Genomic DNA, 15,250 nt, shown 5'->3' on the forward strand with positions numbered 1-15,250 from the left:
TGCCCTGCGCCGGCCCGCTCACGAGAGAACCAGAAAGAGCGAGACCCTTCCTGAGGAGAACGCTCTCGGGCCGGGCGGCGTCGGTCCCCCTTGACCTGCCGGCGGTCAGGCTGTGTGGCCAGTGCATCCTGGTCTGGCGGCCGCGGGATGACTGGCCGTTGTCAAACCGGCAGGCCCTCGGGCTGCTTGGGAACTGGGCGGCGGCACCTGGAGCATTTGGAAGAGATTGCCAAGTGCAGATCTCGGGAGGGCTGCCCGGCTGGGGAGAGCAGCGGCTGTGTTGTCCCACAGATCAGAGCCGGCAACTCCAAAGAAGCAGTTGCGTGTGAAACAAATTCCCAGTGCCACTCCTGAAAGGTCTGGAGCCTGGAGTGGCGTGGGATGGAGGAGTTTCACAGGGAGCTCGGGCCAGCTCGCCTTCTTGCTCCAGCATGGGCAGCAGCTCTGGCACAGAGCAGGCACTTAGGGCCCATCTGAAGAGGCATATTGCTAGGAGGGTGAGAACCACCCGAGAAACACCGAAATCTGGCTACCAGGGCAATGCTCAGAGGGCCTGCCGCGGGCTGGGGGAGGCCGGCCGAATCCCACATCGGTTCAGAACCCACTTTCCCGAGCCTTGCCCGGGTCCGGGAAGGGTCCTGGGTCTGACCAGCGCAGGTAACCCTTCTTTGTCTACCTGTCTCTTCACAGAGACTCTGACGTGGAACAAGCCCAGTCTCAGCGGTGTGGCGCCTCTTCCCCGCAGTCTTCACTCGGCCACGACCATAGGAAATAAGTGAGTGGCCGTTGTGCGCACTTTTCTCAAGCCTGGCACTGCCATTCCCCGAGCCTGAGCCGTCCCGAAAGGGTCCTCATTCGATTTCGTTCTGACAGCCCTGGGCCCCAAGGGTGCTGCTTTCCAGTGGGGCTTGCGGTCACAGCCCTGTTTTTCTGTTGTGACCCTGGGGGACCGAGAGACAGAAGCAAGCGTGGAGGGAGCCACACACAAGCCCAGCCTGAGACCCTTCCTGGCCCATGAGGCTCTGCCCCGTCAGAGGGCTTCATACCGTTCTAGATCCTTTACGCCAGCAACTAGGTGTCTGTGAATGCCAGGTCCTAAAGGGAATCTGGGCATGATGGCCGTGAAGGTGAGCTTTAGACGAGCTGAGTGGTGGTTGCAGATGGTAGAGGTGACACAGTTCTTGTGAGGGCTGAGCCACCAGCAGGAGAAGGCCACGTCAGAAGGCTTCGTGCGTTCTGGGGCGAGCCGGAGGACTGAGCCCGAGAACGGGGGTAGCAGAGGTGGCCTCTAGCTTGGTACCTCGTCTACAATCCTCTCCCACTCTTCCCTCCCCCCTCCCAGAATGTACGTGTTTGGTGGCTGGGTGCCTCTCGTCATGGATGACGTCAAAGTGGCCACACACGAGAAGGAGTGGAAGTGTACCAACACGCTGGCTTGTCTCAACCTGGGTATGGCCTCCTCGGGCTCCGAGTGGCCTGCGGGAGGCTGCAGGAGGCTGACCCTCCTCAGCCCTGAGAGTTTGTGGGGTGTGCAGAGAGTGAAGCTGGGCCCACAGCTCTTTCTAGAATCCACCAGAGGTATTCAGTGGGCAGAGTGCTCTGGAGTGCTGCTCCTGTGAACACTTTGAATAGGCTCTTCATACATGTGGTCCAACGTCCAGAAGTACACAAGCACGTGCAGCGCAGCGCTGCCCCCGTCCCTGTCCTCAGAGGCAGCCGCGTGGGTGGTTCTGGTCCACTCTGCGGGCTCATTGTCATAAACAAGCATGGTCGTAGGTCCCTTTACACACAGCAGCAGTGGCTGCCTGGCACGCACAGCACCACACCTGGCCCTTTCCTTTGCTGTATCTCAGAGGTCGTTTGTGTCCTTGCCCAGCAGCGGCCTGGTGCTGTTGACTTGCTGTCGTGGCGCTGTAACTTGTACAGATGCTGTTCTGTGAGTCTTTGGACCATTTCCACCCGGGCGGGAGTGTATTCTGAGGGCAAAAACGTGGAAATAGAGTTGCTGTCAGATGCTGCCGCGCGCCCCGCAGAGGCGGTACCTGCGTTTCCGAAACCGGCCGTCGCCACGCAGGCAGGCTGCCCTTCCCAAGCTTGTCCCGGGGGCCAGGCCCCTGCGCCCACTCACCTCGAGCCCCACTGCGGTGGGTGCAGAAACCAAGCTGCTAGGCGCCCTGTAGTTTCGGTGTACATTTGTTTTCTCCTGAGCGACGATGTGTGTGTTTCCTAAGATCCTCCTACGTTTTCCGTAGACTGTGTTCCCTTGGCCCACCTCTTTCTGTGGCTTGTATCATTTGACATACCAAGGAGTCAAACGTCTGGCTTTGCGTTTTGCGTTGTTTTTCTAGTTTGTCATTTCTGGCTTATACTTTTATTTCTTATGGTGCATTTTGCCATACCAAGTTGGCATTTGTTTTTTTGTTTTGAACTTCACAACCTGACAACTTACGGGCTTAAATTCTCTGTCCCTGACGACAGAAGGACAGGGATACCTGGGGGCAGTGGGTTTCCTTGACCTTCCCTGCTGACTGCTATCATCTGCCCTCCCCTAGATACCATGGCCTGGGAAACCATCCTAATGGATACACTGGAGGACAACATTCCCCGAGCTCGAGCTGGCCACTGTGCAGTTGCCATCAATACCCGCCTGTACATCTGGAGTGGGCGTGATGGCTACCGCAAGGCCTGGAACAACCAGGTCTGCTGCAAGGACCTCTGGTACCTGGAGACAGGTAAGGGACCGTTCCACCGTCCCCGCCCCGGAGCCTCCCCCCCTTCTCATCAGCTGCATTCTCTAACAGAAAAGCCACCATCCCCGGCCCGGGTGCAGCTGGTACGAGCCAACACCAACTCCCTGGAGGTGAGCTGGGGGGCAGTGACAACAGCCGACAGTTACCTTCTGCAGCTCCAGAAATACGACATTCCTGCCACGGCTGCTACTGCCACCTCCCCCACACCCAATCCAGTCCCGTCGGTGCCTGCCAACCCTCCCAAGAGCCCTGCCCCAGCAGCAGCCGCACCTGCTGTGCAGCCACTGACACAAGTAGGCATCACGCTCCTGCCCCAGGCTGCCGCTGCACCCCCAACCACCACCACCATCCAGGTCTTGCCAACGGTGCCCGGCAGCTCCATTTCCGTGCCCACTGCGGCCAGGACTCAAGGTGAGCCAGGGGGTCTGCCTCGGATGTTCTGGGCCTGGTTGGGGCTGCTGAACAGACCGCAGGCCCAATGCTGAGGACATGGGGTGGCGGGGGGAGCTCAGACTGCCCACGGGAGCGATCACGCGAGGGCGCAGAGAGGAGGCCAGCTTAAAGCACAGCAGGTCAGAAGGAGCAGTTCATGTCCATGTGCTAAACTCGGCAGAGGGGCTGGGGATGGTGTGTGGGCAGGGACTGGCTGACGGCTGACCCCTTTACTCATCAGGTGTCCCTGCTGTTCTCAAAGTGACCGGTCCTCAGGCTACAACAGGAACTCCGTTGGTCACCATGCGACCTGCCAGCCAGGCTGGGAAAGCCCCTGTCACTGTGACCTCCCTGCCTGCTGGTGTGCGAATGGTTGTGCCGACACAGAGTGCCCAGGGCACGGTGAGGAGCGGTCGCTGGGCTGGGCTGGGCTGGGCTGGGCTGGGCAGACCTTCCTGTACCGACACAGGGTTCGGATCTCGCCTGGCTTTGGTACCATGCTTCCTGCACCTTCTCCCTCCATGCGGTGCTGATGAGGAGGCCTCTCTGGCAGGGTCAGAGCAAGAGTTAATAAGTCAGTTCCGCAAAAGGGCCGAACCCACCGTCTGATCCTGCGGGTGTTTTAAGCACGGGCCTTCTTGTCTTAAAGCCTGAGGCGAGCATCCGACTGGCTGGATTTGACCCAGGCCCATGAGAAATGTACTGTACCTGACTCTGGTCTCAGAAAGCCCCAGAGCTCGCGGCCAACTCCTGCTGCTGGGGTTGAGTGCCTGGTGGGTGGTAGGAGACCTCCGTGTTCGGGGCCAAGCACAGGGTATAGCAGTAGGAAAAGCCGAGAGATGCCGGCAGGACAGAGGCTCCCTGGAGCAGGGCTGAGCCCCTGGTGGGGTCTGGCAAGGTCCACAGAGCAGGGAGGAAGGCGGTGCTTGCTGTGGACTCCTGTGCCCTGTCCCCGCCACAGGTGATCGGCAGCAGTCCACAGATGAGCGGGATGGCTGCACTGGCAGCCGCAGCCGCTGCCACCCAGAAGATTCCTCCTTCCTCAGCACCCACGGTACTGAGTGTCCCAGCGGGCACCACCATCGTGAAGACCGTGGCTGTGACACCTGGCACTACCACCCTTCCAGCCACTGTGAAAGTGGCCTCCTCTCCGGTCATGGTGAGCATCTTCTGGGCGTTTGGGAGCCAGCAGCCTCGGGGTCCGGGGCTTCTGGCTGCACCTTCACCCCCACCCCCACCCCGGGTTTCAGTGCTTGCTGTGTCCATTAAGGGCGTGGTGTTCCTCAGTCTAAGAGGGGAAGGAAGGTGGATGTCGTGGCTGGAGCCGTGGGCCCACCATGGACACCTCGGCTGGCAGCCAGGCCTTTCTCTGTACCTCGCCCGTCACTTGTTTCTCCCCCTCCAGGTGAGCAACCCGGCCACTCGCATGCTGAAGACTGCAGCCGCCCAGGTGGGGACATCTGTCTCCTCTGCCACCAATACGTCTACCCGCCCTATTATCACGGTGCACAAATCTGGGACCGTGACAGTGGCCCAACAAGCCCAGGTGGTGACCACAGTGGTGGGTGGGGTCACCAAGACCATCACCCTGGTGAAGAGCCCCATCTCTGTCCCAGGAGGCAGTGCTCTGGTGAGTGACAGGTGCCACCCGCTGCATGTGACAGCTGCCAGGCTGTGACGACTGCCAGTGTTGACTTGCTGCCCTGGGCCTGCTCCAGGGGAGTCCCAGCCCGGGCAGTGCCCTTGTTTGGTTTCTGGATCACTCCCGGCTCCATCCTTTCCTTTTTAGATTTCCAATCTGGGCAAAGTGATGTCAGTGGTCCAGACCAAACCAGTTCAGACTTCAGCAGTCACAGGCCAGGCGTCTACGGGCCCTGTGACTCAGATCATCCAGGTGAGCGCTCGGTCCCTCCAGAAGCAGTCTCCAGGCCGCCACATACGCAACACTGGTGCTGGGCCGCAGGGAGAGCTTATGTCCCTCCCCACGGGAGGTCCCAGAGCACATGTGTCTCAGAAAGGCTGGGTGCTGGTGGAGGGCGCCAGGCCACACTGCCCTCTGTGGTGGCTGAGCCCGCTCTCCGCCCACTTATCCCTTTCAGACCAAAGGGCCCCTGCCCGCGGGAACAATCCTGAAGCTAGTGACCTCGGCAGATGGCAAGCCCACCACCATCATCACCACCACGCAGGCCAGTGGGGCGGGAACCAAGCCCACTATCCTGGGCATCAGCAGTGTGTCCCCCAGTACCACCAAGCCCGGCACGACGACCATCATCAAGACCATCCCCATGTCAGCCATCATCACCCAGGCGGGTGCCACAGGTAGGGGCCTCCCCGCCACAGGCAGGGGCCTCCCCGACGCACGGGTGTCTGAAGGGCCTGGCTGGCGAGTCACGGCCAGGAGACGGAAGCACAGGGGGCCTGGCGGCCAGGTTCCAGCGCACTCCCTGTTTTTGTTCTGTCGCCCTCTTTTCACCCCCTCCCGCCTTCCCTGCAGTTTGTGAGATTTGTAGGAAGGTGGCAGGGCTGTAGCTGGGTCTGCAGGACTTCGCTGTAATCCAGGGGCTTGGGGGACACAGGAGACGCGAGAAGCCCTCACAGCTGCCTTCCCATCCAGGTGTGACCAGCAGTCCCGGCATCAAGTCTCCAATCACCATCATCACCACCAAGGTTATGACTTCAGGAACGGGAGCGCCTGCCAAGATCATCACTGCTGTCCCCAAGATTGCCACTGGCCATGGACAGCAAGGAGTGACCCAGGTGAGGCGCCCTGGCGCGCTCTCAGCCCAGTCCACCCCAGCAGGTCCCACAGTCCCCTTGACGGGCCGGGGAGGGGCAGCACTGTCCCCCAACGTGGCAGTGACGATGGCGGCACTTTCCTCTGGTGTTCCAGGTGGTACTAAAGGGGGCCCCTGGACAGCCAGGCACCATCCTCCGCACCGTGCCCATGGGGGGCGTTCGCCTGGTCACCCCCGTCACTGTCTCCGCTGTCAAGCCAGCTGTCACCACGTTGGTTGTGAAGGGCACCACAGGTGTGTACCCGCAGGCCAGCGCCTCGGCAGGACTGACTTCCAGCCCTGTGGTCCTGTTCCCGGCTCAGGGAGGATGGCGGGTGCTCTCCCCGAAGCCTTCCGCCCTGGAGGAGGAGCTGCTGGGAAGGAAGTGGTGACGGCCTTGTCCTAACTCTGCCTCCTTTCCTTCAGGTGTCACGACCCTCGGCACAGTGACGGGCACGGTCTCCACCAGCCTCGCCGGAGCTGGGGGCCACAGCACCAGTGCATCCCTGGCCACGCCCATCACCACCTTGGGCACCATCGCCACCCTCTCAAGCCAAGTGATCAACCCCACTGCCATCACGGTGTCAGCTGCACAGACCACGCTGACAGCGGCCGGTGGGCTCACGACCCCTACCATCACCATGCAGGTAGGGCTGAGGGCACAGCCGCGCCACCCCCCCAGCTACCCCTTCTGGGTGGCATTCTGCTGCTGGGTGCAGCTGCAGTGGGTTTTTCTCGCCTGGGATGTTGTCACTGTCATCGTGTCGTCCCCTGTCTCCCAGCGCATCGTGGCGAGATGCCACAGTGTGGCCGTGTCTGGTGTTTGAACACAAGACCCTTGCTCTTAGCAGAGGATGCAGCAGTTCTGCTTCCTGAACGTGTCATGTCCTTCTCTTTACACGTTTTCTTGAGCTGCATTCCTGGAAGTCGTGAAGCCGCTGGCACAGCCTCTAAGCCTCTTGCAGGAGTTCATTCCCCGACCAAGGGCTTGGCTCCAGCCCTGCTCCTGCCCTCGCCTTGGCCTGTCCCCATGGCCTCCTCCCCCATCCCAGTTACCTTTCAGGCAAAGCATTGTCTCTTCACTGCTGTCTGAGCAAATCAGTGTCTTGGGCGCAGAGGGCAAGTGGGTCTTACGTCGGCCAGGGCTCTTTAAGGGCAGAGTCGGTGGTCTCACCTTGAGAGGGTGACAAGGCAGGACAGTGGGAGGGACAGACAGAATCGTGGCACTAACTCTTCTGATGTTGTGTCTCCCTAGCCTGTCTCCCAGCCTACCCAGGTGACGCTGATCACAGCACCCAGCGGCGTGGAGGCCCAGCCTGTGCACGACCTCCCTGTGTCCATTCTGGCTTCTCCTACTACAGAGCAGCCCACAGCCACAGTCACCATCGCCGACTCAGGCCAGGGTGACGTGCAGCCTGGCACTGTCACGCTGGTGTGCTCCAACCCACCCTGCGAGACCCACGAGACAGGCACCACCAACACAGCCACCACCACTGTCGTGGCCAATCTTGGGGGACATCCCCAGCCCACCCAAGTGCAGTTTGTCTGCGACAGACAGGAGGCAGCCGCTTCTCTTGTGACATCGGCGGGGCAGCAGAATGGCAGCGTGGTCCGAGTCTGCTCGAACCCGCCCTGCGAGACCCACGAGACAGGCACCACCAACACCGCCACCACCGCCACCTCCAACATGGCTGGGCAGCATGGCTGCTCGAACCCGCCCTGCGAGACCCATGAGACAGGCACCACCAACACTGCCACTACAGCCATGTCGAGTGTCAGCGCCAACCAGCAGCGAGATGCCCGCCGGGCCTGTGCCACCAGCACCCCTGCCGTGGTCCGGATCAGTGTGGCAGCTGGGGCCACGGAGGCAGCCCAGGGTTCGAAGCCCCAGTGCCAAACCCGCCAGACCAGCGCAACCAGCACTACCATGACTGTGATGGCCACCGGTACCCCATGCTCGGCCAACCCGCTCCTCGGGCCAAGCGTGACACGGGAGGCTGTGGGCCACAGCGCTGCTTTTGTGCAGTTGGCTCCTCTAAGCAGCAAAGTCGGGCTGAGCGGCCCCGGCAACAAGGACGGGCCCACGGGGTGCCAGCTGGAGACACATCACACCTACACAACCAGCAGCACCACCATGGGCGCTGGGGAGCCCGGCGCGGCACACGGGGCCTCTGCGCCTGCGTACGAGAGCCTCCAGAGCAGCCCGCCCGGCAGCACAGTGACTGTGACAGCCCTGGAGGCCCTGCTGTGCCCTTCAGCCGCCATCACCCAAGTCTGCTCCAACCCGCCGTGTGAGACCCACGAGACGGGCACCACCAACACCGCCACTACCTCGAATGCGAGCAGCGCCCAGCGGGTGTGCTCCAACCCGCCCTGTGAGACCCACGAGACAGGCACCACCCACACGCCCACTACCGCCACTTCAAATGGGGGTGCAGGCCAGCCCGAGGGCGGGCAGCAGGCCCCTGCTGGCCGCCCCTGTGAGACACACCAGACCACTTCCACCGGCACCACCATGTCGGTCAGCATGGGGTCCCTGATCCCCGACGCCACGCCCTCGCACAGGACCCTGGAGCCCGGCTTAGATGTTGCAGCGCCATCCAGCGTCGCTGCTCAGGCCAGCAACACGCTGCTGGCCTCTTTCCCAACACAGAGGGTGTGCTCCAACCCCCCCTGTGAGACCCATGAGACAGGCACCACACACACGGCCACCACTGTCACCTCCAACATGAGCTCAAACCAAGGTGAGTGAAGACGGCCAGCCTGGCATTCGTGGTCTCCTAGGCCCCAGGGCTGAGAGGATGGAAGAAACGATGGCAGAAAGCCAGGCATGGCTGCCACATTGTCTGTAGTGCCAGCTACGCGGGAGGCTGAGTTGGGAGGATTGCTCGAGCCTAGGAGTTAGAGGCTCCAGTGAGCTGTGGTCGTGCCTCTGCGCTCCAGCCTGGGCGACAGAGCGAGATGCCATCTCAAAAGAAGGAGAAGGAAGGTGGCAAAGAGATCTGTCCAGAATCTAATAGAGTCTTTGGCACCCAGTCTACCAGTGGGGTGGGCTGGGGTGTCCTGGCTGTGTCACACACGCGTGGGGTCTCTGGGAGACTCTGGCCGCTGCTCTGATCCTCCGCTTGAGGATAGTGGGAGCTGGTGGTGGCAAAGCCAGGAGGAGGCCTTGGTGCTCCTGCTCACCAGCCTCTTAACTGTCACTCCACAGACCCCCCACCTGCTGCCGGCGATCAGGGAGAGGTGGAGAGCACCCAGGGCGATAATGTGAACATCACCAGCTCCAGTGCCATCACAACAACCGTGTCCTCTACACTGACGCGGGCTGTGACCACTGTGACACAGTCCACGCCGGTCCCGGGCCCCTCCGTTCCGGTAAGAGCCCAGAGGGGCCCTCTTCCCTTCTCTGTGCCCGTGGCCCATGCTGTTCCAGCATTGGACACCAGGTGGCACTCTTGTACCGGGCACAGTGCCGCTCCTGGTCCCTTTTCCAGACCATAAAAGGACAGCCTCATGCCTGAGGGCCAGGGCAGGCATCTGATCCCCCTGAGTCTCTGGGTGCTTTTATTCCTGTGGCTTTCCATCGTGTGCCACTTCACCACGGCTCAGAAAAGGGAGGTGGCAGGGGTCGGAGTGCCCCCTTTGTCCCAACCATGGGTCTCACAGGCCTCTCCCCCTCTTGCTATACCTCATGCTGCCCAGAGAACTCCTGCCCCCCACTTCCCATTGAACATGGGGTTGAGCTGGCCCTTGAAGAGTGGAAACTTGGGTCCGCAGGAAAAGATGAAGGCTGTCTTGTTTCTCAGCCCCGCTGCCCGGTTCTGGCCTCTCTCCTCCCCTCTGACGGGGGCTTCTCTCCCTTTCTAGAAGATCTCATCAATGACTGAGACTACCCCAGGGGCTCTGACTACTGAAGTCCCCATCCCGGCCACGATAACAGTGACCATAGGCAACACAGAAACTTCTGACATGCCCTTCTCTGCTGTTGACATCCTGCAGCCCCCAGAGGAGCTCCAGGCCTCACCGGGGCCTCGCCAGCAGCTGCCACCACGGCAACTCCTGCAGCCTGCGTCCACACCCCTGATGGGGGAGTCCGCCGAGGTCCTGTCAGCCCCCCAGAACACTGAGCTCCAGGCCGCCGTGGATCTCAGCAGCACAGGGGACCCGTCTTCAGGCCAGGAGCCCACCAGCTCAGCGGTAGTGGCCACTGTGGTGGTCCAGCCACCCCCGCCCACACAGTCTGAAGTAGACCAGTTGTCACTTCCCCAAGAGCTGATGGCTGAGGCCCAGGCAGGCACCACCACCCTCATGGTAACAGGGCTCACTCCTGAGGAACTGGCAGTGACTGCTGCCGCGGAGGCAGCTGCCCAGGCCGCAGCCACAGAGGAGGCCCAGGCCCTGGCCATCCAGGCAGTGCTCCAGGCCGCCCAGCAGGCCGTCATGGGTAGGTGCCAGCCGGGATCCCCGAGGGGAAGACAGGCCTTGGGAGGAGTGACAGCCTAGGCGGAGTGCTGAAGTGGCAGGCAGCAGAGACAGCCAGAGAAGAGGAGGCCCATTTCTGCGAGGGTGGCACAGGCAGATGGGACAGGGGAAGGCGCGCACAGTGGGCCCAGTCAGGCTGGGTGGTGGGGAGGACCGCTGCGGGTGAGTGGGCTGGGCTTAGCAGCCAGGATGGAGTGGGCCTGGGCAGGGTAGAAGGTGTCAGGGAAGCCGGGTCTCCAGGGCAGGCTCGGCAGGCCTCCGTCGGGACCCCGTCTGTCTGCCGGGGTCGGCTTGCCGGCCTGCCTTCTGAGTAGTGCATCTCCCCACCTGGAGCAGGCACTGGGGAGCCCATGGACACATCGGAGGCGGCGGCGGCCGTGACGCAGGCGGAGCTCGGGCACCTGTCGGCCGAGGCCCAGGAGGGCCAGGCCACCACCATCCCCATCGTGCTCACACAGCAGGAGCTGGCCGCCCTGGTGCAGCAGCAGCAGCAGCTGCAGGAGGCACAGGCTCAGGCCCAGCACCACCACCTGCCCACCGAGGCCCTGGCCCCCGCCGACAGCCTCAATGACCCGACCATAGACAGCAACTGCCTCAACGAGCTGGCCAGCGCCGTCCCCAGCACCGTGGCCTTGCTGCCCTCGACGGCCACTGAGAGTAAGCAGGGCCCTTTCTTGGCCTTGAGCCCTGTCCCTGAGGAGCGTCTCAGCTGGGGCGGATGAGTGCTAGAGTGGCCGGGGGGTGGCGGGCAGATCCGGGCAGATCCAGGCAGACGAGGGCAGGACGGGGTGCCGGGAGGCCCAGGCCTTGTGCGGGAGCCCTGCCTCCGGGGCTTTTTCCATCGACAATTTTTTCTTCCAGGCCTGGCTCCATCCAACACCTTCGTGGCCCCCCAGCCAGTTGTGGTGGCCAGCCCGGCGAAGCTGCAAGCAGCGGCCACCCTGACAGAGGTAGCCAATGGCATCGAGTCCCTGGGTGTGGTGAGTCAGGCGTGGCGGGTGTCCTGGGGGAGGCACCACCTCCAAGACCTGAGGGCCAAGGACCTGATTGCCCCGTTCGCCTCCCAGAAACCCGAGCTGCCACCCCCGCCCAGCAAAGCTCCTGTGAAGAAGGAGAACCAGTGGTTCGATGTGGGAGTCATTAAGGGCACCAATGTAATGGTGACACACTATTTCCTGCCGCCAGATGACGCTGTCCCATCAGACGTAAGTGTCCCAGGAGCTGATGGCCTAGGGTGGGTGGATCTCAGAAAGCCCTCAATCTCTGGGCCAAGATGAGTGACCCGCTGACCTGAGGACAGCCAGGCAGAGGCCCTCCCCCTGAAGTGTAGTGGAAAAGGAGTGAGAGCGTCGGGGCCTTTCGGACAGGGCCTGGCCCTCCGGGCTGGGAAGCAGCTGCCGCTGACCTCTGCCCTGCACCCTGTGGTCCCTGCGGGCCTGCCACATTGCCACCGTGGAAGACTGCCAGGTTCACGCCGCTTTCTTCTCTCTCTGCTCTCCTGTTGTCCTCCCGTCCTCTTTCCCCAGGATGACTCGGGCACCGTCCCCGACTATAACCAGCTGAAGAAGCAAGAACTGCAGCCTGGCACGGCCTACAAGTTTCGCGTCGCCGGGATCAACGCCTGTGGCCGGGGGCCCTTCAGTGAGATCTCGGCCTTCAAGACGTGCCTGCCTGGCTTCCCAGGGGCACCTTGTGCCATCAAGATCAGCAAAGTGAGTCTCTCTGCGGGTGGCCCTCTGTCCCTGGTATCAGAGCAAGCCTCAGCTATGTGCACATGGCTCCGTGTCTGTGCCGAGGGGCTGGCAGGAGCAGGGCCAGACGGGGCGACTCGCAAGGACCCCCGGGCTGTGGGAAGGCAGCTGGACCTGGCTTCAGGGAACAGGGTGCTGTCTGGTGGGCAGTTTCGGGAACTCTGCTTTTGGTCCTGGCTCTGCCACCTGCGCCGGGGCGCAACGGCAAGTTTCTTCCCGTTCCCCAGCCCCAGTTTCGTCTGTAACCTGGCAGCTGATGGTGAGCAAGCATCCGCCATGTACCAGGCCTTATACTGTCCAATTTGATGTTCTAGCTAATCCTGAAAACCTCCCAAAGACATTTGGCTGCTGTGGTTAGTTCTGTTTTGCAGATGCAGAAACGGAGGCACTGAGAGGCCAAGTGACAAGTCATACCATGGGTGGCAAAGGGTGTGCTTTGAGGTCCAGTTCGCTGTATTTTTTCCACTTGGGAGAAGATCTCTGAACTCCAGTGTGAAGTGCTAGTGTGTCAGGAAAAAATGGCGGTGTGAAGCATGAGCGATCAGATCTGGAAGCTTCTGGCCCTCTCTGTTACCGGGACAGGCGGGACGGGCTTACGGCCACAGTGGCTGAAGGAGACAAAGCTTGACTGCCCGTTTGCTTCTAGAGTCCGGATGGTGCCCACCTCACCTGGGAGCCGCCCTCCGTGACCTCTGGGAAGATCATCGAGTACTCCGTGTACCTGGCCATCCAGAGCTCCCAGGCCGGCGGCGAGCCCAAGAGTTCGACCCCAGCCCAGCTGGCCTTCATGCGGGTGTACTGCGGGCCCAGCCCCTCCTGCCTCGTGCAGTCCTCCAGCCTGTCCAACGCCCACATCGACTACACCACCAAGCCCGCCATCATTTTCCGCATCGCTGCCCGCAATGAGAAGGGCTATGGCCCAGCCACCCAAGTGAGGTGGTTACAAGGTGAGTGTCATGGTCACAGGGCTCGGGCAGCTTCTGTGGAAGGCACTGGAGCCACGCACAGCAGGAGGAATGGGCGTCGCCTGCCGTCTTTTCTGTCTCCCCTGCCTCCTTGGTCCACCCACACGGCTTTCACGGGGGTGGCCGTGGAGCATGGCAGGAGACCCAGCTCCCATCTGGGCTCTGGCGTTTCACTTTGCCCAGCCTGCGGGTGCAGGGAAGACTTTCTTGAGGTGCTGGGGGTGGGGGTGCGAAAACAGTTCCAGGCGAGAACTGCGTGTACCGGGTCCTGAATGGGAGGCACATGCCGAGGTCGCGGCGTGCCCTCCTCTGGCCAGGCGGTGCTCCTGTTCCCCGTGGCTGGCAGGGCTGAGGATGAGGACCAGGAAAGACGGTGAGGAGCGGGGGCTGAGCCGAGAGGGTTTGAGAGCTGCACCAGGGAAGATCGGGGCATGGCGTGCTGTCCTGCGCCCCAGGAGTGACCATGGGCGCGAGCCATAGGCCGCTGTGGGGCCTGAGACTACGGGGCGGGCAGGCAAGCGTGTGTTCCCTGCCGCTCCCTACTTGGGTTTCCCTGTGCTCACCCATCTCCCTCGTTCCTTTCAGAAACCAGTAAAGACAGTTCTGGCACCAAGCCGGCCAGCAAGCGGCCCATGTCCTCTCCGGAAATGTAAGCAGGAAGCCCCTCGCAAACCCAAGGCTGGGGGTGGGAGGAGCAGGGCTCAGCCTCTCAGCAGAGCATCGGAGGGCTTCGCTGGCCCCGTGCCGCGTTGTGCGCCGCTGGTGCCTGCAGTGTCTGGAGCGCCCGCACCGACTCTCCCTTTCCCGCCTCCCAAGGAAATCCGCTCCAAAGAAATCGAAGGCAGACGGCCAGTGAGAGGAGCTGGCCAGCACTCGGATTCTTCTCCAGACCCCCTGCTTCAGGAACCACCCGCCAGGGCCCGCCCTTCCCACCTACCCTGGCATCCAGCATTCGCACTTGACCCTCAGCCACTGGCTGCTGCTCATGCCCTCTCCCCCGTTCTCTGTGTTAAAAATAATCGAAAGAAAGCACATTTGACTCTTGCTGTCGGAGGAAGCAGAGGCAGGTTGGAGAGGCAGCGCGAGAGGGGAATGTCCCTGTTCTCCCCGCCCCGCGCCTGCCCCTGGCACAGCCAGACTGAAGGATCCCGCGTTCTCAAGGGAGAGAATTGAGACTGACGGCAAAGATGGTGGAAAACAGCCACAGCCTGCGTCGTGTGGCTTGTTGCTCCTGGCCCGGGGCAAGGGCAGCCCTTGGTCCCCTCTCGGAGAGGTTTTCCCGGGCGCCTGTCCTGGGTGTTTGTCTGGTTATGTTACGTTGTGGCCCTCTTGTTTTCTGCCACCTAATGTCCCTTCCCCAGCTTGTCCAGCCCGCCCGGCAATCCCACAGGAAGCTTGCACGGTTCCTCAGAGGCCTTCGTGCTCCCATCCCGTCTCCCCTCCCCTCTTCTTTCCTGCGGAAGAAAAAAGAAAGAAGGAGAAAAAAAAGGAGGGGAGAGGAGGGGCCCCAGGGCGGCCTGAGCAGCGCCCTGTGCAAACCTCCCTGCGGGGCGTGGAGTAGCCCCCGCCAAGCCCAGCTTCGGCCCAGCCGGCTCATGGGGGCCATCATTAACTGCTGCATTGGTTGTGTTTTAAGTTGAAGTTGATGAAGTTCCCATTTTCCTTGTAATTTTAGCCTTAGTGTGTGGGGTTCTGTCCCTCTTTCGTTGTGTTGTTAGCTGTGTATGTACAGAATGTGTTTTGTTTTTGTTTTTCTTTTTCTTTTTTTGTTTTTTTTTAACTTTTTTCTCCTTGGCTAATCCTTGGCAGGGATCTTTCTAGAGGAAACGCTGGGGCAGGAGAGGTATAAAATCTACCATGTGGGGCCTGGTGTTTGCTGCCCGACCTAGTTTTCTGTTGCTGACCTCTGCCCTTTTGTCTGTCCCCAGGCCTCTAGGGCAAAGGAACGGGGAGCTGTCCAGCCTCACTCCTCATGGGTGATCCCTCAAGGGTGGGCCGGAGTCCCCTTGTCCTGGGTTCACAGTTCTCTCCTGACCCCAGGCCGGAGCGGGGCTGAGAAGCCCACCCCCCTTGCCATCACCGGCATGGAGACTCTG

At 61.6% G+C, this 15,250-nt stretch overlaps 1 protein-coding gene across 1 annotated transcript; it reads left to right on the plus strand.

The window, feature by feature from the left end:
* The first annotated feature begins 431 nt into the window (after nt 1-431).
* Nucleotides 432-14,265, plus strand: HCFC1 (host cell factor C1). The gene is made up of 22 exons (XM_021719300.1): nt 432-775; nt 1,343-1,449; nt 2,553-2,732; nt 2,802-3,161; nt 3,424-3,584; nt 4,144-4,341; nt 4,588-4,812; nt 4,972-5,076; nt 5,282-5,501; nt 5,797-5,939; nt 6,073-6,211; nt 6,383-6,603; nt 7,212-8,700; nt 9,168-9,331; nt 9,824-10,400; nt 10,775-11,095; nt 11,300-11,418; nt 11,506-11,643; nt 11,965-12,150; nt 12,836-13,136; nt 13,740-13,803; nt 13,971-14,265. Exons 1-22 carry the CDS (start codon nt 432-434, stop codon nt 14,008-14,010), a joined length of 5,802 nt encoding a protein of 1,933 aa, XP_021574975.1. The 3' UTR covers nt 14,011-14,265.
* The last annotated feature ends 985 nt before the right edge of the window (nt 14,266-15,250 follow it).

The sequence above is a fragment of the Carlito syrichta genome, unplaced genomic scaffold (genome assembly GCF_000164805.1).
Source record: "Carlito syrichta isolate Samal-C Ts95f unplaced genomic scaffold, Tarsius_syrichta-2.0.1 Scaffold314365, whole genome shotgun sequence".
Taxonomy (NCBI): domain Eukaryota; kingdom Metazoa; phylum Chordata; class Mammalia; order Primates; family Tarsiidae; genus Carlito; species Carlito syrichta.